At 42.2% G+C, this 24786-nt stretch overlaps 1 protein-coding gene across 1 annotated transcript in view; it reads right to left on the reverse strand.

Moving 5' to 3' along the window:
* epha4b (eph receptor A4b) overlaps positions 1-24786 on the reverse strand; it is a gene marked incomplete at both ends in the record, with an annotated part of 89211 nt that overhangs the window by 45612 nt on the left and 18813 nt on the right. The window contains 3 exons of the mRNA XM_079224271.1: positions 16754-17105; positions 18193-18300; positions 19931-20131. Of these exons, the coding sequence (XP_079080397.1) occupies positions 16754-17105; positions 18193-18300; positions 19931-20131 (661 nt within the window). The remainder of the gene's footprint in view (positions 1-16753; positions 17106-18192; positions 18301-19930; positions 20132-24786) is intronic.

The following is a 24786-nucleotide window of genomic DNA, read 5'->3' on the forward strand; positions in this document are numbered from 1 at the left end:
CCTGCATGCCTCCTCTGCTTTTTCTCGCACACACATGCACCTTTCTCCAAACCTTTAGATCCTAACTGGAGCAGACTCAAAACTGATTCAACACTATAGCAATGAGAAAATTATGAACTCTCCCATGAGTGCACACATGTTTATCCCTAACTGGAACTCAACAGCTAATGGAACGCATCCAATTAATGGCAACTGTACCCAATGGAGACGCGCTCTCCCGTCTACACCTCTCTCTCTGCCTCCGCCTGTTGGGAATAGAGCTATATAAGGACAGGAGGAGTTGAAACGCGCGTTAACTGTTTCTCAGTCCTTGGCCTGCTTTTCCTCCTTTTCTCTAAGGCTTTGTTCACAGGGTTTAACCTACAGCACCCAACTCGGCTGAGCTTTACGAGGTCCTGTCTCGCAAAAGCCACCTCGGTGTCCTCGGGTTTCGTTGTGGCTAACACTTGAGCAGGGCAAATGCCTGGTACTAAGGTGGCTTTTGGCAACTCAGCTCATGTCTGGCAAGAGATCCGCCATGGCGAAAGAGGAGCTGTGCTGGAAGGAACTGTGTGAATAGACATTATCTGGGTCAGTGCTGTGTGGGTATGTAGACGGGGACTATGGTGTGTAGAGGATATAGCGAGCGCCTAAGCCTTTGTGATTTTGTCATTTATTCAAGCACAAAAGAGAGGAGATGAGAAAGAGGGATGCGGGAAATGGGATGGAGTTCAGGAGGGACGTGTGGGATAGAAGAGATAAAGGCGTAATATAGTAAAAGGTGTCTGTCTTTATTCAAAGTAAAGGCAGGCTGATGGGCGAGCAGCAGGAAGACACACACTCCCACAGACCAGTAGAAGAACTCATGACTGGCCTTACTTGGCCCATTTATCCATTTGTCCTTTAAGAACATCTGGCTAGTAATACTACCTTGCTGCCTGACACTTCAACAGTGTAATGCCCCAATGCCTGCAGCAGTGTACACACATATACACTACATACACACATTACATGGACTGTATACACACAAACATCTCTTGACTTGCTGTCCAAATCCTTCTGTTAGCCGCCCACTCCCATCCTATACCCACACATTTTTGCTCTCAAGCTCCCTGAGCTGCCACCAAGAGAAGAGCAAATAAATGAGAGGTGTGTGTGTGTGTGTGTGTGTGTGTGTGTGTGTGTGTGTATGTGTGTGTGTGTGTGTGTGTGTGTGTGTGTGTGTGTGTGTGTGTGTGTGTGAACATACTACATGCAGGAGGGAGCACTTGACCTTCAAAAGTCTGTATGTGATCTACATAAAAATGTTCACTTTACCGACCTGTCCACATCACACACATATTCACGCACGCGCGTGCACACACACACAGACACACACACACACACACACACACACACACACACACACACACGCACACACACACACACACACACACACACACACACACTTCTGTAAGGATAGAGGAAGAGATCAAGGTATGTGTTAGAGAGGCAATAAAGTAAGGCAGATTCCCAAATGAGCTTTCAAAACACACACACACGCACACGCGCACGCACACGCACGCACACACGCACACACACACACACACACACACACACACACACACACACACACACACACACACACACACACACTTACCCGCACACAGCCCTCTGTAAGTGAGTTCAATCTCTTTCACAGGTGCAAAGATTAAGCTTTTCCTACATCTGTTCCGTGCTCAAATCTTTCATTATGAACAGAGACTGCAATCCTCTTATGAGATATAAAATGTAAAAGTCCAATGTGTGTGTGTGTGTGTGCGGTCATGGTCTTTCTTATATTATATGCATATGTGTGCATATCTTGATCGAGCCCTTAGAGCACATGTATCATATGACGTTCTCTTATCCGTACAGAAAGGGAGTTGTCTCGCTGATCAAACTACATTTTTTTTTCTTCTCTTGAAAATGACATTGTGCATGACTTAGTTATCCCTCCAAAACGTGATGATCTCATCGCTGTGGTCAAATAGGGCTTAGAGTGTGTCAGTGCTAAAGCTGTGTGGTGTTTTCCTGCCTCTAATCATTTACATGATTCTGCCTTAAAGGAATAGTTCAACATTGTAGCTATTTTTTATGGACAATCTGTCTATTCCTCCTCCTGACACTTCAATGCAGCGTCTTTTGCAGCAAGTTACCGGATACAGTGGGAGCACCGATTTTGGCTTTGATTACAGACCCCGTGATGCCAAACCTGCCAACCTTACTGGGATGACAAAGCTTCAGGAAATCACTGAGCTTGGCCAACAAATATTCTTGCACATAACTCTCCGTTACAGCGATTTTTGCACAGGTTACGAGACACACCGTGTTAATGGTGAGCTTTTGAGGAGCTGGATAGGTGGACTTTGCTACCGTTGCATAGAGCCAGGATAGCTGTTTTCCTGTTTCCAGTCTTTATGGTCAGGCAGGGGTGTCACACTAATGTTACTTCTGTCTCACCCATATCAGCTGATTTATTTTCACATTTAACAGGCAACATTCCTGACTCTCTAAAGGTCAAAGACTGTACTTAAACAAGCATGTACTGCAGGAAATGTGTGTAGAACAGGGCATCAGTGTACTCTCTATCAGCCATTCATTACCATCTAATTAACCATAATAGATACAAATAGGAATCGTCCAAACTAGAATTGTTATTAATTATTAAGTACAAAAATAAAGGATTATTTATTATTATTTTTAAATAATTGTGACAATGTAAAAATATACTTTACAAATACCAAAAATATGGCACTAATTTGTGCCATTTTGTTGTATTTGTCAACAAAGATTGTTGAACTATTCCTATAACGCACAGACATGAGACTGATATCGATCTTCTTTTCTTTTTCAGTCCAGAAACCAGTTGTGTCTGCATCCACAGCCTTCCAAATGATCACATAGCTGACAAGGCAATTCACACCGGGTTCGGTCGCACAGTGGATTTGTTCCTCAGTGATTTTTCACTTTGGTTTTGGTCCAATTTGAGAAGTGAAAAAAACAGCAGGCGAGCTAAGTGGAATCAGTATGACGAGTGTGGTGTGACTTTGAAAAGTTCCTCTTGTAAACTAAGTTGTTGCTTCATTTTGGCAGCATTAAACCGACATATGAACAAGAAGGGAAGAAGGAGACCATCACACAGGTTTAGCCGACGGACAGACGCGTCATGCTGACCTATATTACTTTAGCCCACAGAGAGAGAGAGAAAGAGAGAAAAAGAGAGAGAGAGAGAGAGAGAGAGAGAGAGAGAGAGAGAGAGAGAGAGAGAGAGAGAGAGAAGGGGAGGGATGAGAGCAAGATAACTTGTGTCGAGGTGACAGGTGTCTGTCCTTCTCCACTCCGGCTCCTCCATCTCTCAGGCATCTGAGGCAGTAATTGGTGCTGTCAGACACACAGAGAAGGACAGGACACACACACTCAAACACACGTCTAGTCACAGCTGTACACACATACACACTTCTGCCCTTCAGCATGTTCCTCCAGGGCTTAAGGCAGGAGAGGTTCGAGAGGAGAATTCTCTACATTCCCTACCAGCTGTGAGACAGAGAGACAGCAGGAGAGGGCAAGGGAGTACAGTGGCAGAAACAGAGAGGGAGAACAGAAACAGAATGCACAAGAGACTAGGACACAAAGAGAAAAGAAAGCAAGAGAGCGAACAAGCAGCTTGGGCTGCACTGACAGAGGCTTCTGCATGGGGTAGACGAGGGTGAGCGACTGTATGTGGCAGAGAGGGAGGGAGAAAGAGAGACAGAGAGTATGTGTTGAAAGAATAGGAGTGTGAGGGAGAGAGAGAGAGATTATGTAACTCCAGTGGTGGCAAAGCAGACGAGTGTGATATTATGTGATCGAGTAGCATAGCCAGAAAAAGGTGAATAAGAAAACCCCAAAAGTATTTAATATACTTAGTATTTAAGTTGCAATATTAAACGTTTAAGGACAGGGCTGGTGATGAACTATATTTTACTGTCACCAAATCCAATGAAAAGACCAAAACCCATACTGTTGCAACAATGTATTGATCTTAATGAAATAAATGTATTGTCTGTGTAGCAAAAGGCTGATAAGGTGTATTCCTCTTTTCTATAGAGCGTCATTGTTGTCCATCAAAAACAGTAACACTGTTTGCCATTTTTCATCCATTACAATACAACAAGGGCACAGTTTTATATCACTCCCACATCCACCTTCCTGTTGGGTTCAACACTCATAAGAGCATCAATTCACTGCAGAAAATAAAATAAAAATGCACTCCTGTTCGTTAAAGGTTATCGTGTTATTAAGTGTGGCTTCAGCTAGAGGGGTCATAGACCCCTATAGCAAAGCGCACTTCATATTATTGCTCGGGCTTATTATTAAGTGTGGCTTCAGCTAGAGGGGTCATAGACCCCTATAGCAAAGCGCACTTCATATTATTGCTCGGGCTTATTATTATTCTTCTTATTCCGCCAAACTTTGGACCGTATCTTCTCCCACAGCGTTGCCCGCACATGCGTAAAAAATACATCAAAACGTGCGGCCCGATCGGGAATCGTGAGCTATGACTTTTCTAAGAGATTCGACCAGCCATTTTCCCGAAAAGTGCGAAAAACGGCGAGAAATTGTCCCATTCACTTGACTGGGGTTTCGGACTGAAGAGAGCAAAAAAACATCCATCTTTGTGCCCACAGTGACTCGCCATAATGTATCGTAGAGAAATGATTTGAAGTTTAAAACGTTGACAAAAGTCTGGAGTTTATTTGCCCAATTGGGCATTTTTTGATAGCTAGCACAGTTTTCATGTAATTATTGTTCAAGTTTAGGAAAATGTGGGAACCATTTCAGAGTTTACAATGGGTGTGTGTGGGGAAGGTTAGAGCTGTGATGTCATCGCTAGAGCACGAGGAGCTGTGTCCTAAACAACCTTTTTGTATTTGTATTTTGCCATTCACTCCACAATATTGACTTTTGAGGCATAATTTATATATGAAAACGTTGGAAATATTGTGCCGGTGGTACACATGCGTCGTGGAATCCAACAAATGTATACTGTTTTGTCAGCAAGCCTGAAAGTGACATGAAGACCGGCCAACTGCTCCATTAACCTCCATGTTAAATCGGACCACAATTTTCTCTCATGACGGAAACGTGAGCACTTTACAAACTGAATTTACGCCCTCATTTATAAATCCTTACAAATATTTAAGTAGACGGAAACGTTCTCAGAAGTCTTGTGCTTCTCATGATGTCATTATTTTCGTGATGGGATCCATGGTTGTCTGTCAAATACAGTAGTTTGAAAGTTAGTTTTTTCATTAAATCAACTCTCCTGTCTCTCTCTCAGTGAACACCATGGCAACGGTGACACACACGCACACACGTGCAGGAGGAACTGTCAGTTGGTCAGCTGACACTTGACTGTTTGTGCTTCCCATGATTTCATTATTTTCGTGATGGGATGGGATTCATGGTTGTCTGTCAAATACAATAGTATTATTTCTTGGTGTAACCACACCTCCCTACTCAATTCTGCGCCCTACCTCGAATAATGGCCCATCTTCATTACCTACACTTACACCGGTCTCAAGACACAAATAAACGCCTCTTAACTTCTTTTCTTCCATATGCTTCCTCTTATTAAACACTTAAACAAGCTTAAGACTCATAGACACGGTTTAAACATCCTAATATTACCAATAAGGCACACAAATAGACATTTTAGACCATTAATAACGTCCTCTGTCAGACGCTCATGAGCCACACCCACGGTTTTCCCGCCTTATGCAAATGAGCTGCACCCACAGAGACTTTCACCCAGACCCCTGCAAAGAGCTCCTCTCCCCTCCTCCTATTCTAATTAATGTTAAATATAAACTAATCTCTAAATCCTTGAACTTATTCAATCCCCTTGGCTTTTATTCAAGTTCAGGAACATAGAAATCCACTACAGAGCTGTGTCCTAAACAACCTTTTTGTATTTGTATTTTGCCATTCACTCCACAATATTGACTTTTGAGGCATAATTTATATATGAAAACGTTGGAAATATTGTGCCGGTGGTACACATGCGTCGTGGAATCCAACAAATGTATACTGTTTTGTCAGCAAGCCTGAAAGCGACATGAAGACCGGCCAACTGCTCCATTAACCTCCATGTTAAATCGGACCACAATTTTCTCTCATGACGGAAACGTGAGCACTTTACAAACTGAATTTACGCTCTCATTTATAAATCCTTACAAATATTTAAGTAGACGGAAACGTTCTCAGAAGTCTTGTGCTTCTCATGATGTCATTATTTTCGTAATGGGATTCACGGTTGTCTGTCAAATACAATAGTTTAAAAGGTTGTTTTCTCATTAAATCCACAGTTCAGTCTCCCGCTCTGTGACAGTGTCACACCTGTTTTAAGTTAGCCAATCAGGGCTGTCACCACGACAACCGGTGATACAAACGCAGGAGGAGCCAACTGACGTTGGTCAGCTGACATCCAAGACACTCTATTTTAAACTCTACAAAAAACGTTTCACACACATTCTTATATATCATACATTAGACTTAGACACACACACACACACACAGAATTATCACAAAACGATTGACTGTGTGTGTCTATGTGCGCCCGCGTGTGTGTGCGTGCACGTTTTTTGACCCCAGAAAGTTGGTGAGTGAGGAGATACAACTTGGATCGACCTTTCACCCAATGAGTCTGTTGTTGCTGGGGAAAAATGGACAACACAACGAATCCGATTAGGCTCCTCCCATAGAAGAAGTCTGATTGGCTCTTTTTTATTTGGCTTTCGGTTAAGGATTTTTTTTTTCATTGTGTAAAAAACTACGTTTTTCACCCTCTCAAAGAAAGTCATTTGATCTGATAATTCTGAAGGTGGCAGAGGTTATTGAGGTTATTGTGTTATTGAGAGATGTGTTACCTCAATAACACATCTCACTACCGGTAATGTATACATATTGCGACGTCTTACGGCAGTAGTAGCCACACTTTCAAAATTTCTTGTGAAATTTTCTAGTTAAGTGTGGCTTCAGCTAGAGGGGTCATAGACCCCTATAGCAAAGCGCACTTCATATTATTGCTCGGGCTTATTATTATTATTATTATTACTTATTATTATTCTTCTTATTCCGCCAAACTTTGGACCGTATCTTCTCCCACAGCGTTGCCCGCACATGCGTAAAAAATACATCAAAACGTGCGGCCCGATCGGGAATCGTGAGCTATGACTTTTCTAAGAGATTCGACCAGCCATTTTCCCGAAAAGTGCGAAAAACGGCGAGAAATTGTCCCATTCACTTGACTGGGGTTTCGGACTGAAGAGAGCAAAAAAACATACATCTTTGTGCCCACAGTGACTCGCCATAATGTATCGTAGAGAAATGATTTAAAGTTTAAAACGTTGACAAAAGTCTGGAGTTTATTTGCCCAATTGGGCATTTTTTGATAGCTAGCACAGTTTTTATGTAATTATTGTTCAAGTTTAGGAAAATGTGGGAACCATTTCAGAGTTTACAATGGGTGTGTGTGGGGAAGGTTAGAGCTGTGATGTCATCGCTAGAGCACGAGGAGCTGTGTCCTAAACAACCTTTTTGTATTTGTATTTTGCCATTCACTCCACAATATTGACTTTTGAGGCATAATTTATATATGAAAACGTTGGAAATATTGTGTCGGTGGTACACATGCGTCGTGGAATCCAACAAATGTATACTGTTTTGTCAGCAAGCCTGAAAGCGACATCAAGACCGGCCAACTGCTCCATTAACCTCCATGTTAAATCGGACCACAATTTTCTCTCATGACGGAAACGTGAGCACTTTACAAACTGAATTTACGCCCTCATTTATAAATCCTTACAAATATTTAAGTAGACGGAAACGTTCTCAGAAGTCTTGTGCTTCTCATGATGTCATTATTTTCGTGATGGGATCCATGGTTGTCTGTCAAATACACTAGTTTGAAAGTTAGTTTTTTCATTAAATCAACTCTCCTGTCTCTCTCTCAGTGAACACCATGGCAACGGTGACACACACGCACACACGCGCAGGAGGAACTGTCAATTGGTCAGCTGACATCCTGACTGTTTGTGCTTCTCATGATTTCATTATTTTCGTGATGGGATGGGATTCATGGTTGTCTGTCAAATACAATAGTATTATTTCTTGGTGTAACCACACCTCCCTACTCAATTCTGCGCCCTACCTCGAATAATGGCCCATCTTCATTACCTACACTTACACCGGTCTCAAGACACAAATAAACGCCTCTTAACTTATTTTCTTCCATATGCTTCCTCTTATTAAACACTTAAACAAGCTTAAGACTCATAGACACGGTTTAAACATCCTAATATTACCAATAAGGCACACAAATAGACATTTTAGACCATTAATAACGTCCTCTGTCAGACGCTCATGAGCCACACCCACGGTTTTCCCGCCTTATGCAAATGAGCTGCACCCACAGAGACTTTCACCCAGACCCCTGCAAAGAGCTCCTCTCCCCTCCTCCTATTCTAATTAATGTTAAATATAAACTAATCTCTAAATCCTTGAACTTATTCAATCCCCTTGGCTTTTATTCAAGTTCAGGAACATAGAAATCCACTACAGAGCTGTGTCCTAAACAACCTTTTTGTATTTGTATTTTGCCATTCACTCCACAATATTGACTTTTGAGGCATAATTTATATATGAAAACGTTGGAAATATTGTGCCGGTGGTACACATGCGTCGTGGAATCCAACAAATGTATACTGTTTTGTCAGCAAGCCTGAAAGCGACATGAAGACCGGCCAACTGCTCCATTAACCTCCATGTTAAATCGGACCACAATTTTCTCTCACGACGGAAACGTGAGCACTTTACAAACTGAATTTACGCTCTCATTTATAAATCCTTACAAATATTTAAGTAGACGGAAACGTTCTCAGAAGTCTTGTGCTTCTCATGATGTCATTATTTTCGTAATGGGATTCACGGTTGTCTGTCAAATACAATAGTTTGAAAGGTTGTTTTCTCATTAAATCCACAGTTCAGTCTCCTGCTCTGTGACAGTGTCACACCTGTTTTAAGTTAGCCAATCAGGGCTGTCACCACGACAACCGGTGATACAAACGCAGGAGGAGCCAACTGACGTTGGTCAGCTGACATCCAAGACACTCTATTTTAAACTCTACAAAAAACGTTTCACACACATTCTTATATATCATACATTAAACTTAGACACACACACACACAGAATTATCACAAAACGATTGACTGTGTGTGTCTATGTGCGCCCGCGTGTGTGTGCGCGCACGTTTTTTGACCCCAGAAAGTTGGTGAGTGAGGAGATACAACTTGGATCGACCTTTCACCCAATGAGTCTGTTGTTGCTGGGGAAAAATGGACAACACAACGAATCCGATTAGGCTCCTCCCATAGAAGAAGTCTGATTGGCTCTTTTTTATTTGGCTTTCGGTTAAGGATTTTTTTTTTCACTGTGTAAAAAACTACGTTTTTCACCCTCTCAAAGAAAGTCATTTGATCTGATAATTCTGAAGGTGGCTGAGGTTATTGAGGTTATTGTGTTATTGAGAGATGTGTTACCTCAATAACACATCTCACTACCGGTAATGTATACATATTGCGACGTCTTACGGCAGTAGTAGCCACACTTTCAAAATTTCTTGTGAAATTTTCTAGTTATTCTTCTTATTCCGCCAAACTTTGGACCGTATCTTCTCCCACAGCGTTGCCCGCACATGCGTAAAAAATACATCAAAACGTGCGGCCCGATCGGGAATCGTGAGCTATGACTTTTCTAAGAGATTCGACCAGCCATTTTCCCGAAAAGTGCGAAAAACGGCGAGAAATTGTCCCATTCACTTGACTGGGGTTTCGGACTGAAGAGAGCAAAAAAACATACATCTTTGTGCCCACAGTGACTCGCCATAATGTATCGTAGAGAAATGATTTAAAGTTTAAAACGTTGACAAAAGTCTGGAGTTTATTTGCCCAATTGGGCATTTTTTGATAGCTAGCACAGTTTTCATGTAATTATTGTTCAAGTTTAGGAAAATGTGGGAACCATTTCAGAGTTTACAATGGGTGTGTGTGGGGAAGGTTAGAGCTGTGATGTCATCGCTAGAGCACGAGGAGCTGTGTCCTAAACAACCTTTTTGTATTTGTATTTTGCCATTCACTCCACAATATTGACTTTTGAGGCATAATTTATATATGAAAACGTTGGAAATATTGTGCCGGTGGTACACATGCGTCGTGGAATCCAACAAATGTATACTGTTTTGTCAGCAAGCCTGAATGCGACATGAAGTCCGGCCAACTGCTCCATTAACCTCCATGTTAAATCGGACCACAATTTTCTCTCATGACGGAAACGTGAGCACTTTACAAACTGAATTTACGCCCTCATTTATAAATCCTTACAAATATTTAAGTAGACGGAAACGTTCTCAGAAGTCTTGTGCTTCTCATGATGTCATTATTTTCGTGATGGGATCCATGGTTGTCTGTCAAATACAATAGTTTGAAAGTTAGTTTTTTCATTAAATCAACTATCCTGTCTCTCTCTCAGTGAACACCATGGCAACGGTGACACACACGCACACACGCGCAGGAGGAACTGTCAGTTGGTCAGCTGACATCCTGACTGTTTGTGCTTCTCATGATTTCATTGCTTTTATTCATATCTGTTGTGACTGACTCATGGATTTAAACATGGTTATTCATTTCATTTTATTTAAACAAACCAACTGAAGTCTTGGGTAGGAGAGAGGCAAAGTTGTACTTTTTTACATTGAGCAGCTCTGGTTAATTGATGGCTGACATGATTGTTTCAAGGTCTTCTCCCTCTTCTGCCCCTCCCAATGGGCTTTTCGCATGAGTGTTTGAGTGCTATTTTTTTCCCGCCATTCGATCTATATACCGCCCCCTGTCTGTCTAACTCTGTCTGGCCCCCCCCTTTCCGTGGCTGACATGATATTAGTTAATCTGATTTCTCTCTCTCTCTCTCTCTCTCCTCCTGCCTGTCTCTCTCTCTCTCTCTCCTCCTGCCTCTCTCTCTCTCCTCCTGCCTCTCTCTCTCTCTCCTCCTGCCTCTCTCTCTCTCTCTCTCCTCCTGCCTCTCTCTCTCTCTCTCTCTCTCTCTCTCTCTCTCTCTCTCTCTGATAGCTAGCACAGTTTTCATGTAATTATTGTTCAAGTTTAGGAAAATGTGGGAACCATTTCAGAGTTTACAATGGGTGTGTGTGGGGAAGGTTAGAGCTGTGATGTCATCGCTAGAGCACGAGGAGCTGTGTCCTAAACAACCTTTTTGTATTTGTATTTTGCCATTCACTCCACAATATTGACTTTTGAGGCATAATTTATATATGAAAACGTTGGAAATATTGTGCCGGTGGTACACATGAGTCGTGGAATCCAACAAATGTATACTGTTTTGTCAGCAAGCCTGAAAGCGACATGAAGTCCGGCCAACTGCTCCATTAACCTCCATGTTAAATCGGACCACAATTTTCTCTCATGACGGAAACGTGAGCACTTTACAAACTGAATTTACGCTCTCATTTCTAAATCCTTACAAATATTTAAATAGACGGAAACGTTCTCAGAAGTCTTGTGCTTCTCATGATGTCATTATTTTCGTGATGGGATCCATGGTTGTCTGTCAAATACACTAGTTTGAAAGTTAGTTTTTTCATTAAATCAACTCTCCTGTCTCTCTCTCAGTGAACACCATGGCAACGGTGACACACACGCACACACACGCGCAGGAGGAACTGTCAGTTGGTCAGCTGACACTTGACTGTTTGTGCTTCTCATGATTTCATTATTTTCGTGATGGGATGGGATTCATGGTTGTCTGTCAAATACAATAGTATTATTTCTTGGTGTAACCACACCTCCCTACTCAATTCTGCGCCCTACCTCGAATTATGGCCCATCTTCATTACCTACACTTACACCGGTCTCAAGACACAAATAAACGCCTCTTAACTTCTTTTCTTCCATATGCTTCCTCTTATTAAACACTTAAACAAGCTTAAGACTCATAGACACGGTTTAAACATCCTAATATTACCAATAAGGCACACAAATAGACATTTTAGACCATTAATAACGTCCTCTGTCAGACGCTCATGAGCCACACCCACGGTTTTCCCGCCTTATGCAAATGAGCTGCACCCACAGAGACTTTCACCCAGACCCCTGCAAAGAGCTCCTCTCCCCTCCTCCTATTCTAATTAATGTTAAATATAAACTAATCTCTAAATCCTTGAACTTATTCAATCCCCTTGGCTTTTATTCAAGTTCAGGAACATAGAAATCCACTACAGAGCTGTGTCCTAAACAACCTTTTTGTATTTGTATTTTGCCATTCACTCCACAATATTGACTTTTGAGGCATAATTTATATATGAAAACGTTGGAAATATTGTGCCGGTGGTACACATGCGTCGTGGAATCCAACAAATGTATACTGTTTTGTCAGCAAGCCTGAAAGCGACATGAAGACCGGCCAACTGCTCCATTAACCTCCATGTTAAATCGGACCACAATTTTCTCTCATGACGGAAACGTGAGCACTTTACAAACTGAATTTACGCTCTCATTTATAAATCCTTACAAATATTTAAGTAGACGGAAACGTTCTCAGAAGTCTTGTGCTTCTCATGATGTCATTATTTTCGTGATGGGATTCACGGTTGTCTGTCAAATACAATAGTTTAAAAGGTTGTTTTCTCATTAAATCCACAGTCCAGTCTCCTGCTCTGTGACAGTGTCACACCTGTTTTAAGTTAGCCAATCAGGGCTATCACCACGACAACCGGTGATACAAACGCAGGAGGAGCCAACTGACGTTGGTCAGCTGACATCCAAGACACTCTATTTTAAACTCTACAAAAAACGTTTCACACACATTCTTATATATCATACATTAGACTTAGACACACACACACACAGAATTATCACAAAACGATTGACTGTGTGTGTCTATGTGCGCCCGCGTGTGTGTGCGTGCACGTTTTTTGACCCCAGAAAGTTGGTGAGTGAGGAGATACAACTTGGATCGACCTTTCACCCAATGAGTCTGTTGTTGCTGGGGAAAAATGGACAACACAACGAATCCGATTAGGCTCCTCCCATAGAAGAAGTCTGATTGGCTCTTTTTTATTTGGCTTTCGATTAAGGATTTTTTTTTTCATTGTGTAAAAAACTACGTTTTTCACCCTCTCAAAGAAAGTCATTTGATCTGATAATTCTGAAGGTGGCAGAGGTTATTGAGGTTATTGTGTTATTGAGAGATGTGTTACCTCAATAACACATCTCACTACCGGTAATGTATACATATTGCGACGTCTTACGGCAGTAGTAGCCACACTTTCAAAATTTCTTGTGAAATTTTCTAGTTTTTGAATGTTATTAACTTTATTTTACATATTTGACTTACAATTACTTAACTCCCATTATTTCCCACCGTAACCTAATAATCTTGTAATAATTATTTCAAATACATTTATTAAAACATAAATAAAAGAAATGTTACCATGTTTACAGAATCAGGACTTTGTCTCTATATATTTGTGACTTGTTTTTTCAAGGAATGAACTTAATTGGTTTAATGAGATTATCAAAAAAAATGTCAGTATATCATAATCAAATTATCACTTTCAAGAAGTTTCCATAACACCCTGATGGTTTGTTGTTGATTGCTAAATCCTATTTCCATTGAATCACATTATTTTCTCTTTCATAGTCAGTTCCACTTGTGCTGTTTGTACTGGAGGAAAAGTGGCCCGCCTGAACAGCACAAAACAATTCACCAGATTTAATCGATTCCATGTGTTCAACATTAACAGCCTGAACAGATACACACACATTTAAACACTGTGAGCCTAACTTTAGGGAATAAGAAGCAAGCATTGGGTTAGAAAATAGAAAAAGAGAAAGATGAACCCGTGATCTATAAATGTTTAACGAGTGAAGACAGAGGAGATGAGGACTGTGAGGAGGAGGAGGAGGAAGACAGAAAGAAAAATGGTGAGGTGAAAAAGGAAGACAGTATCACAAAGGATGGGTGAGGAGCAAAATGGGGTGCTCGTGCGAGAGAGAGGTGGAGAACAGTCCCATTATAGAAACAGACACCAGAGCAAGGTTAGAAAATAGCAGAGAGGAAGTGAGAGAGCCAGAGATTGAGAAAAAAAGGCTGTAATTGGAGGTGTCTGGTGTTTGTCTAACACAGAGAGGCAAGTAATGATTCCATTAGCGCCTCACACCGAGAGAGGGAGAGACAGAGACACGGAGAGGGAGAGGGGGTGTAACACAGGGACAAAAAGAGGAGACGAGAGAGGACACAAAGAGGAGACGAGAGAGGACACAAAGAGGAGACTAGAAAGACCAAAACAATGCGAGAAGATTCACACAGAACATTAGGACATCAAAACAGTGAACATCTGAGCAGCTTAATGGTGAAAAAGAACAGAAAACAACCGCACACAAAAAGAACAAGTGGAATGGAATGCAAGGTGTCCATTAAAAGGCTTGTTCACCTGCACGGTGATGATAATTACAAATGCCCCTCCAGTCCTTTCCCTAGCGCTCACCCATTCCTCTCTTTGTGTGATGGCAAACGAGAGAGGGTGATTTGAATGCATTAGCCGCGTGTGTTTTCCCTATGGAAGACCTACAGCCTGTGTCGGGCAGGAACCTTTTGTTTGGCGCTGACGCCGAGCGCTGAGAGGGCTCTTTAAAAGCCTGGCCCTTGTTCTCTCAGGGACACATTAAAGCGCAGCGCACTGGGTTTTGTACTTCTCAGTGTCCTCCCATGTCTTTGTTAAAAGCAGGCTGATTACAGATGCAGTTACATTAGGCGGCTAAGTGGAATTTTGACGAGGGAAGGGAACAATATCAGAATACAGGCACCATTGCCATTTTGATGAAAGAAAGCTGGTTTCCAAGGGGTTCTTTTGGCATTATCTCACAGGCTGCAAACAAATATGAGATGTGTTAGACTGCCATACGTGGAACAGCAAATTCTCCATCAGTATGAGGAGGAAATTTCATTGCTATGCAAATCCTGCCCAAGATGCCACAAACCCGTTTTTCCTAATACTGAGTAGGTGGAGCAGACAACCCTGCGGCGGAGAGATTTCAATTCACCACAAAGGAATACAAAATCTGTTGGAAAATCATATTTGATTGTTTCCAGAATAATTGCTAACACCACAAAATATGCCTTGAAATGAACTGAAACTAAAGACCTGGCTTATTCTCTTGCAGACACCTGTTTTGCCTCCAAAAACACACACGCATGCACATCTGTATTGGACATAACTTATTAGACAAGGGACACATATATTTCTTGGCCTCTGACTTCAGACTGTCAAAAGAATCAACACACAACGATAGCACACATTCCCGAACACACACACACACACACACACACACACACACACACACACACACACACACACACACACACACGCACACACACGCATGTAGTTATTGAGTTGAAGCTAGCTTGTTAAACGTGCTTACCTTGCTCTATGTAATCTCTACGGTGTGATAAGACTCAGGAGCAGACTGATGAGGTTATGAAGATCACTGAGGTCAACCGCCCCGCTGTGTCAGACTGACTTTAAATAAAGTTTCAGAACGGGGAACGTGACATAGAGCGACACGCTATAGGTAGGGAAATCATTTGAAAATCTGTCTGTGAAATCACCCGTCAAATAACCACAACGTGTCATTTTTACAAGACGTACATGTGGCGAAGCATTTCACGATTGAGATGCAGCCAGAGGTCTGCCACAATCTGTGCACATTACCAGTCCGCAAGCTGGAGAGTACAGCTTCTGTTCTTATTCACTTGTCTCTAAGGCCCAACTGCCAAGTTGTCGAGGCGTCTTGGCTGCTGCTTCTCCAGAACAACTGAAATTGCATTATGTGCACCAATTTCCAAGTTTGCGGTGATGAATATCTATGATTCCATTTTCTTTTCGGGGAGGAAGCGAGCCCGTGGGGACAGGTGACGGCGCGAGTCTAATGCAGCTTGCACACTCAAATGCACGCACACTGAGTATGCACACACATACAAATGCACACATACTGCACGTGCCATCTGTGGAGTTTTACTATTCAATAACCTGCCTCCTAAGGCAAATCTTTTCCTCTCCGAGAACACAAACACACACACACACACACACACCCACACACACACACGCACACACACACGCACGCACACACTCAAACCACGCTCCCCTACTCTGCGGGGGAAATGAGATATTCAGCTCTGAAAAACACGCACTAAAAAAGAAAAAGAAAAAAGAGGAGATTGCCTCCAAACAAGTCCTACAGCAACCTGTTCTCAGCGAGAACTGTCTTCACAATGTTGAACGTTTTATAGAAGTCACTCGGAGCAATGACATCCACGCTGACATAAACACACACAAACACACACACACACGCAAAAGAGTGCTGACATGTTTCTGCACATACTCATTCGGCAAAGACACAAGGGCACACATATAGCTGTTATTATTATTTACGCATCACATATTAACAAGAGCAGAATGTATATGATTGTTTCATTCAAATTGGGTCACTTTTGTAAGCTGTTGAGGAATCTCACTTGTCACTCTACTAAAGTTGCTTTTATATCAGAAGGCACCTTCATGAGACCCGTGCATACAGAGAGATACACACACAAACTGACACTACATCCCAAACAGGCCCTCAGACCCCCCTCCCCCCCACTCACTCTGACAGACGTCCTTGTTCTCCTCGAAGCCAGGTTTGCACACACACCTCCCGATGGGAACCAGCCAGCCTCCGTCTGCACTGCAGTACATCTTTGGAGCCTCAAACTCCTCAGAGGCATTCACGCACAGACCGTGGACCTCCACCAGAGCCGTGTCTCCGCCCGTTATTGTGTCGGGGAACTGGGCCAAGTTAAGCACAGTGAGGGGACACTTCTTGTAGAAGACCCTGACTGAGACCAGAGCAATACAGGCGCCGAGGTCCTGGAAGGCCAGATAGAAACCCTTTTTACTCAGGTTGCTGATGTCGCGCACCTCCGTGTTCAGCTTCATGACGCGGTCTCCAACGTCCACCTGTGGACCAAGAACATTAGTTAATGTTACTGGGAGCATTCAACTTCAATCAGAGCGGTTTTATTGAGTCCAAAAGTAATTATTTGGTTTGGTTGTAATGCTGCTGCCTGAAACTCAGGGAACACAAAGCAGGCATAATTACGCCCTCAAAACCCGGTCAATTTGGCAAGCATAAGATGATTACATTTAAACCCTAGATTTCTGTGGCAAATGGTCAATATCTAATTTTTTCTATGAGAGAATCAGTTGGCCACATACAGACAGAGCTTAATGCTAAAACCAGTATAGGAAACACTGTGGAAGAGGATGCTGTAATGGAAATTAATTAACCTTATCAATCTCCTTTAGAGAAAACAAATGCGATGTGAAACACTTAAATGTCTTCAAGCATTTATTAAACAGAAACTTGGAATAATTCAATTGAATGGACAGAGCTCTTAACAACAGATGGTTCGGAGGACTGACCCGGAAAAATAGTTCAACATGAGTTTTATACATCAACTGTTTGCCCTTTCCCCCCTCCCCCCTGCTCCTCCTCGAAGTGTCCTCCTTCCCACCAGACAAGCCTTGATGCCTGTCTGGAGGAAGTTGTTTGGCTGCGGCCCTGAGAGGCAAGAGTGAGAGGCACAGAAACAAAACAAAACGAAAAGAACAAAACAATACCGAGATCCACCGGTAATCGCTTCACATGGATGGCGCTGATTAGACTGGGTCAAGATGAACTCTGCTTTCAGAGTTCAGCTACACATTTAAGAATAAAGCACTTATGATACATTTCCACCACAGATGCTCGCATACAGATGCAATGAGGAAACACTTTGAGACATTTTTGTCACTCTTTTTTTGCTTTTAAAGAAAGGTGAGAGTAAAGTTGAGAGTAACGTTTTACAGAGACTTAGAGAAAAACAAAACATGAGGCAGAACTGGTCATTTTCCTTTTAGAGATAGTGATGGAAATAAGTACTTAATTGTTGCATCATTGTAAACTACGTTGTTGTACTATGTTGTAGCTGTGTACACAATGCATGCAGAGCCTGTGTGCGTATGCATTGTGTGTGTGTGTGTGTGTGTGTGTGTGTGTCCATACCTGTGTAAAACTCTCATCTGCAGCAATTGTATCGATCTTCACATACTGGCTTTCCTTGATGAACCACAAGTTGGCATTGTTGGACTCATAGTAGTACATGTTGAATGTCTGCAAGAGAAACATGCATCACCTTACAAACTCTAGAAATGGAACTGAACAGACAAAACAGAATAACGCTCACTAAAACGAGACAGATAAAAGTAAATCCATCCAGTGTGAAATTTTAACAAGGCTCCCATAGCTCTGCAGCTATTCTGCTGCTTCTCCTCAAATCTCAGTCCATCTGTTCTCGATGGCCAGTCAGCAACACTGTCTGCAGTTTCATGAAAGTGCAGCTCTTTACTGTCTCATATTATCTCGACTACTCATTCTGGAGATGTAATGAGAGTGAAGAGGGTGCAGAGGGCAGACAAAGTGGAGAGAAATGAATACAAAGGAGCAGGCTGATATGACAGGACGGGGATAGTAAAAAAATATATATTAGAAATTTAAAGTAAAAGAAGCCTTTCGAGCGTCGTCTGTTTAATTCGATAGCTATTCTCTCATATAATTCTTTTCTCTCTTTTTGTCTATGTATCTATTCATCAGATATCAACATGAACTTCCATCTGTGTGTTTTTGTTTCGTGAATGTTGGATGGAAAAGACTGAAAAAAAAAAAATTGCTGCTCTGCAGGGCTGTGTACTATAATGTACGGAACTAGCATTGATTTCATACCAAGTAAATATAGTAAAAACTACCACCTTTTGACTGGTCATACATGCATTGTATCGAACCATGCTGTGATAATAGAATTATCCAATATTTCGTAGTCTGGGGACATAAATCCTTCCCAACACTGAATACATTGTTATTTAATACGTCATTTTGTAAACTGGCCCCAAACAATAAATGTTGAACCTTGTCTAAGAACAACAATTACATTTCTACGTTTCTTCACTTAGCTCCTGCTTACTTCTCATACTGAAATGTGTTTTGTTCTCTTGAGTGTCTAGATGGTATTCTGCAGTAGAAGGAAGCAGCAAAAGCAAACAATCCAGCATAATTGTATCAGATAAATATGGAGATCAGGCAGATTTAATTGAAAATGCAGAGAAGTGTTATTGAAGTTAATTCGCTGATTCATTTGATTAGCTCTGCACACTAAACAAAGTGTCGATGGCGTGTGCTGTTATGGTTTCAATTTGTGATTAAACCCTTTTCATGACAAATCCAATATGTATCTGCAAAATTAGTTATACATTTGAGAAGCGAAGGATTTAAGAAATACTGATTACATAACTCAATTCTATCAAAAAGGCTAAGAGAACTGCATAGTGGCAAACCCAGACTCCAAATAATGTCTGCCTCCATGTTCCAAATCAAACATACTCCTGTGCTATTGATCTCCAAAGCAGAAATTAGTCTTTTATTTTCTAATAAATGAAAATTGCACACAGCTACTGCACACACCAGCACCCATGGAGCTTGTCAACATGTAATGTCTTGCTCACCTTAGAGTGAGCAAATAAGCAGCACACATGTAATAAGGAGGACTTAAACACACACACAAACCAGATGCAAGGACATTTGATATCTGCCACCAGTATTGCTTTTGTGTTCAAAAGCTTGCATTGTCCTATGTGTGTGTGTGTGTGTGTGTGTGTGTGTGTGTGTGTGTGTGTGTGTGTGTGTGTGTGTGTGTGTGTGTGTGTGTGTGTGTGTGTGTGTGTGTGTGTGTGTGTGAAGGGATGCAGACCTCCTTGCAGGTACCGGGGACCCCGGGTAGGCTGTTACAGTCCCTCAGGGTGAACTTGATCTCAATGTGGACGCGCTGCGCTCCTTCTCGCCTGATGTGACGCGTTCTCAGCCAGTTGTTCTGGTTGGCCTCCATGACGTTACACACCTGGTAGGTCCTCATTGGGGTGTTCCTCTCATCCATCACACTGATCTCCTCCCACTGAGGATGAGAAAGAGGAGGTTTAGAGAAAGAGTGGTACAAAAGCAAAGTAGGTCTACCAGATGAAAGAGAGAGCTGTTATTTTAGATGACATTTCGGATTGGACTTCCACATTTAGCAGATGATTTGTTAGTTTTTTTAGATGGAGAGCACACAAACAAAATAAGGAAGGTAGGAGCTAAAAAAATAGTGAAATACTGAGAGGGATTTGAGGGAAATTGATAAAAAAAGAGGGGGAAGAGAAGTCAAGGAAGGAGTGGAAGGGGGAGAAATGGGTGAGCCGGATGGGAAGAGGGAGAAAGGAAAGGAGAAGAGGTGAGTGTTTGAGTAGTGCTTGAGTTGACGAGGAAATCCCCTCAACTAAAACATACATTTCAAATCAAAGTGGCCGAGTGATGTTCAGCAGCACCGGGCCGGCTTGACAACAGCACCACTCAGCTGTGAGATCGTCTTATTTCATCGCCAGTCAGTAGACAAAGGAGATCTCATTCCAATGATTTCTTTATGGGAAACTGGGCCTAAGTTCAATGAACTGTGGTTTCGATGCAAACCGACGCTAAGCCTGCGTGCTCTGTTTTCATGTCTGGGTGAACATGAGTGATGATCTGTGTCAAGATGACTGAAGGACTGTCTTTGTCCATGCTGCACGTGTGCATAGAGGGAGCATGTTTTTCTAAAGTGAATGCGTGATTTAGCGCTTAAGAGGTAGAAGTGTGTGTGTGAGAGAGTGAAAGAGACACACAGAGAGAGCAAGAGGAAGCAAAAGGGAGTATAAGACAGAGCTACTTTGTCTCCCGTCATCTGCTGCCATCTGTTTCCACTTCTGACTAAGGCAGTAATTGAGAACACTTCTCGCATGAGCAGGAAAACATTTCTATCTACACACGCACACACATAGACAGGCACACACTAACATATATATACCATCACACACACGAAGAGAAAGAACATTTCTATTCCTGAAAGAAAAATGAAAATAAACCAATGTGGTTTCAGTGTCCCCCCCCCCCCACACACACACACACAAACTGGATGGGTCCTAGTTTGTGGTATGGGATAAGAAGACCACCATCTTTGTTCTGAGCTTCTGTCATCGTCTTAAGGCTGAAGCTGTAAGCTCCAGAATGATGAGCACATAGAACCTTACAGTATTCCAGACGTGTAAACACAGGCCCTGATACATACATACATGCAGGCATGATACACACACTCACATGTACTCCAACTTCCCCTCATCCCTCACGTGACAATTCAAATGAAAGTCAAAGGGTAGATGAACTGAGAGGCGAAGGGTAAGTAAAGAAAGAACAACAAGAAACTTTCAGACAAGTGGAGTCCAAGCTAAGGTTGGATTCTTGAGGTTAATCTAATGTGACGGCCCAACAACCCAGCAAAAGCTTGACGCATTTCACCTCCGAGTCCTGAGCGCTAAAACAGATCCACATTAACAGCACACACATTCTCACATAGACTCGCACACTCTCTCCGGCTCTCAGATGCTTTTAATCCCCCACAGCCTCCTCTGAAATGTCTACTGTGTATGAATTGGAGCTCGAACAAAACCGTCTCTCTTGATCCTGACCCAATAGTCCTTCAACTGCAGTAACAGAGAGAAAGAAGAAATGTGAGAAGAAGAGGAGGTAGAAGATTGTTTAAGCTGCTGTAGTCAGCTGACACAGCCAGTTCAGAGTTTTTAAGGTTACACATACAACGGCTGTATCACTGGAGTCTTGCTCGACATTATGTGCACACAACAACAACTGAGAGCTCGATTCAATTAAAGAACAAAACACAAGACGGAGGGGAAAATAAAGAGAGAGAGAGAGGAATGAATGTTGGTAATTTACAGGCGCGCCTGGCAGCTAAATAGACCCATCTGTGCAGAACTGAGACCAGTCGGACATCACAGAACGGTCACACACACCCACCCACACACACACACACACACACACACACACACACACACACACACACACACAAACACAAAACGCTGAGTCCCCAGGGAGTGGTGATTAAAGCATTTATGGGAATAGTCATTGAGGGATAAAGAGAGCTTTATGATGTCTTTGTTTATTTCTTTGTAGGCAGAGTTTGGAGTGGCTGGATTACTGCCACTTCCTGGTGAGCCACTTATTTCCCTAGTTGGCGAGTCTGTTCATTGTCACATTTGGCTGGTGTAAAGCACAGGTGTGTTTGTGAACATGAAAACAACCTGCAGCCCCTTTATTGCAACAGCAGCTTGAGCAAAAACACAACTGGAAAAATGTTTGGTTAGGCTGAAGAGTTTAAGCTCCCTTTTTATCTTACTTTAAACACACACACCGGACACACACACACACACACACACACACACACACACACACACACACACACACACACACATAAAGTGTTGGTTCAGCCTGAACACTAATTAACATTCAGAATGAAACCCTCCCCCCTGAACCCTCAATCACCTTCACGAATCAGCGCAGAGCCCGCTTGATTGCTTTGAAGTGAAGCAGAGACGTCGGATCAGGGTTTAAATTCAACCATTCACCAGCTTAACATAATATCCCTCCTTCTGCAATCATCTGATGGGTACACCTACGAGGACATAATTGGCCCCCAAACTCTGGAACAAGCTCTGGCTTAGTGAGGAGGGGGAAAGAGTAGGAGAGGGGAGGGAAAAACAGAGATGGAAGATGAAGAAAGAGGAAGGATGGCGGGTGGATGATGTGGGGCCCCTCAATTTTCAAACATCATTAAGATGCATCTGTTTTGTGTCCCTCGCAAGGAACACCCCTGCCTGGTGACAGAAGTGGGTCGCTCCACGTAGTCTCAGGCACATCCGGTCCTGCACGGCTTGGATTAAGCTTGACCTGCAGGGGTCAAGTGTTGTTTTGGACTAATTCAGGTAGACAGTGGTCTCAGATTGGTGGGAATTGCCTCTCGTTGAGACCAATCTCCAGGTTTAAAGTTCAAAGGTCAACTAGATAATCCCCCAGTTATGAAACATAAGATCTTCTCACAGCCGTGGCACCTTTCTTCTCTCAGTCTGTCACTCTCATATCACTCTCTGTCCCTTCTCTTCTCTATTTCTATGATAAGTCATTACCTCATTAATTTTAAGACATATGTGTAATTATGTAAAACAAACACGAGCATAGGCTCCACTAGTATCTATTCTGCTTTTCATGATGTATGCCACCAGGTTACATTTAACTTGCAGTTTGCTGGATTGTTTTCTGGGACAGAAGGAGCCACATTTACAGTTTTACATCATGATGTCTGCCCAAGAAAGGCAAGTAGAAGTTCTCTTTGGCAAGAAGTATTTAGCTTCACAAAAGCCGACTCCATCTTGCAAAAATTATCACGTAATGCTTTTTTTCCACCACAGGTTGGGATAGTCTTGCCGAGCGGAGGACATTCAAGCCATGGCATATTATAGATGTGTTTTCACAAACCGCAGTAAGAGCTTGTCATCCTCCGCTCTTCATCCAACACTCACTGTTTCTGCCGATTCCTCCTTGCAGTATTTAAAACTGTTCTGCTCCGAACAAGGGCTTATGTTCCATTGCGACATTTATGCACCAATTTATGTTGCATAAAATGTTTTACTTATGTCATGAAAACACTAAATTCAACAATCAATTGCACGCAGAACGACAGTCCACCGCAATACTACTATAGACTACACTGGGAATAATATGTGTTGTTTATTTATGTTTACGATACGAGGGGGGCACCTTGACACAGAATATTGACCGGTTTTATCTCGACTAACTCAGCAACATTTCCTGCATGCGATTACGCTCTGCATAAGGACACAGTGAAATGTTCATGGCTTGGTACGGCTATGCTCGGCTAGGAGGTAGAGTAAAAGTCAGCCGGCAGAAATGTGTGCAGATGATGATGTAACTTGCCCTTGCTCCAAACGTGAGAGCCTGACATACACAGACAGGGCCTTTCAGCTCTTTAAGAGAAACAACATTATTTAAGAGAAACAAGACTGTATTTTATGGCAGTCATAGCTAACGGAAGAAAACTTTTGTGCCTATTTCAAGAAGCTGACGCAGCCAATTTAGCCTTTTGCAATTGGCTTTTTAACTGTAATGAGTGGACTGAAAAAGAGATGGGAGGATCATCTTCATCCAAGAGAAAGATAACATCTTATTCATGTACCAAGAGGCAAAATAAGAACAACCATGAAAGCAAAGTGCTTACCAGTTTTAACCAATTTAATACATCCTTGGTCAGACAAAACAGAGGATAAAGCTTGTGGCTTACCCCAAAGTAAAGACAATCATTGAAAACACTTTTGTTTTTACACTGATTCGATCGTATAAAGGATCTATTTATTGTATTTTATTTGAGATAGGAGTTGTGTGGATGCCCACAGAGACAGTTTCCTCTCAGTTTCTGTACACATTCAGGGAGGAGGTGTCAGGTCCCCACCATGTTGACAGCTCATGAAATAAGATATACAGGTTGGAGTTCATTATATATATTTTACTTTCCAGCCAACACATTTCTTTAAGGATAAACTAAAAACACATGTGCTTTTCTGGGGCCATGACTAAGCCACCCCAAACTGAACCATATTTTCAATAAAAGTAACGTGTGTACTCTTTGGGTTTCAAAATTTGATTGAATCTTTTGGCCACAGCTGGGACACA

Source organism: Taurulus bubalis, assembly GCF_910589615.1.
Source record: "Taurulus bubalis genome assembly, chromosome: 1".
NCBI classification, from domain to species: domain Eukaryota; kingdom Metazoa; phylum Chordata; class Actinopteri; order Perciformes; family Cottidae; genus Taurulus; species Taurulus bubalis.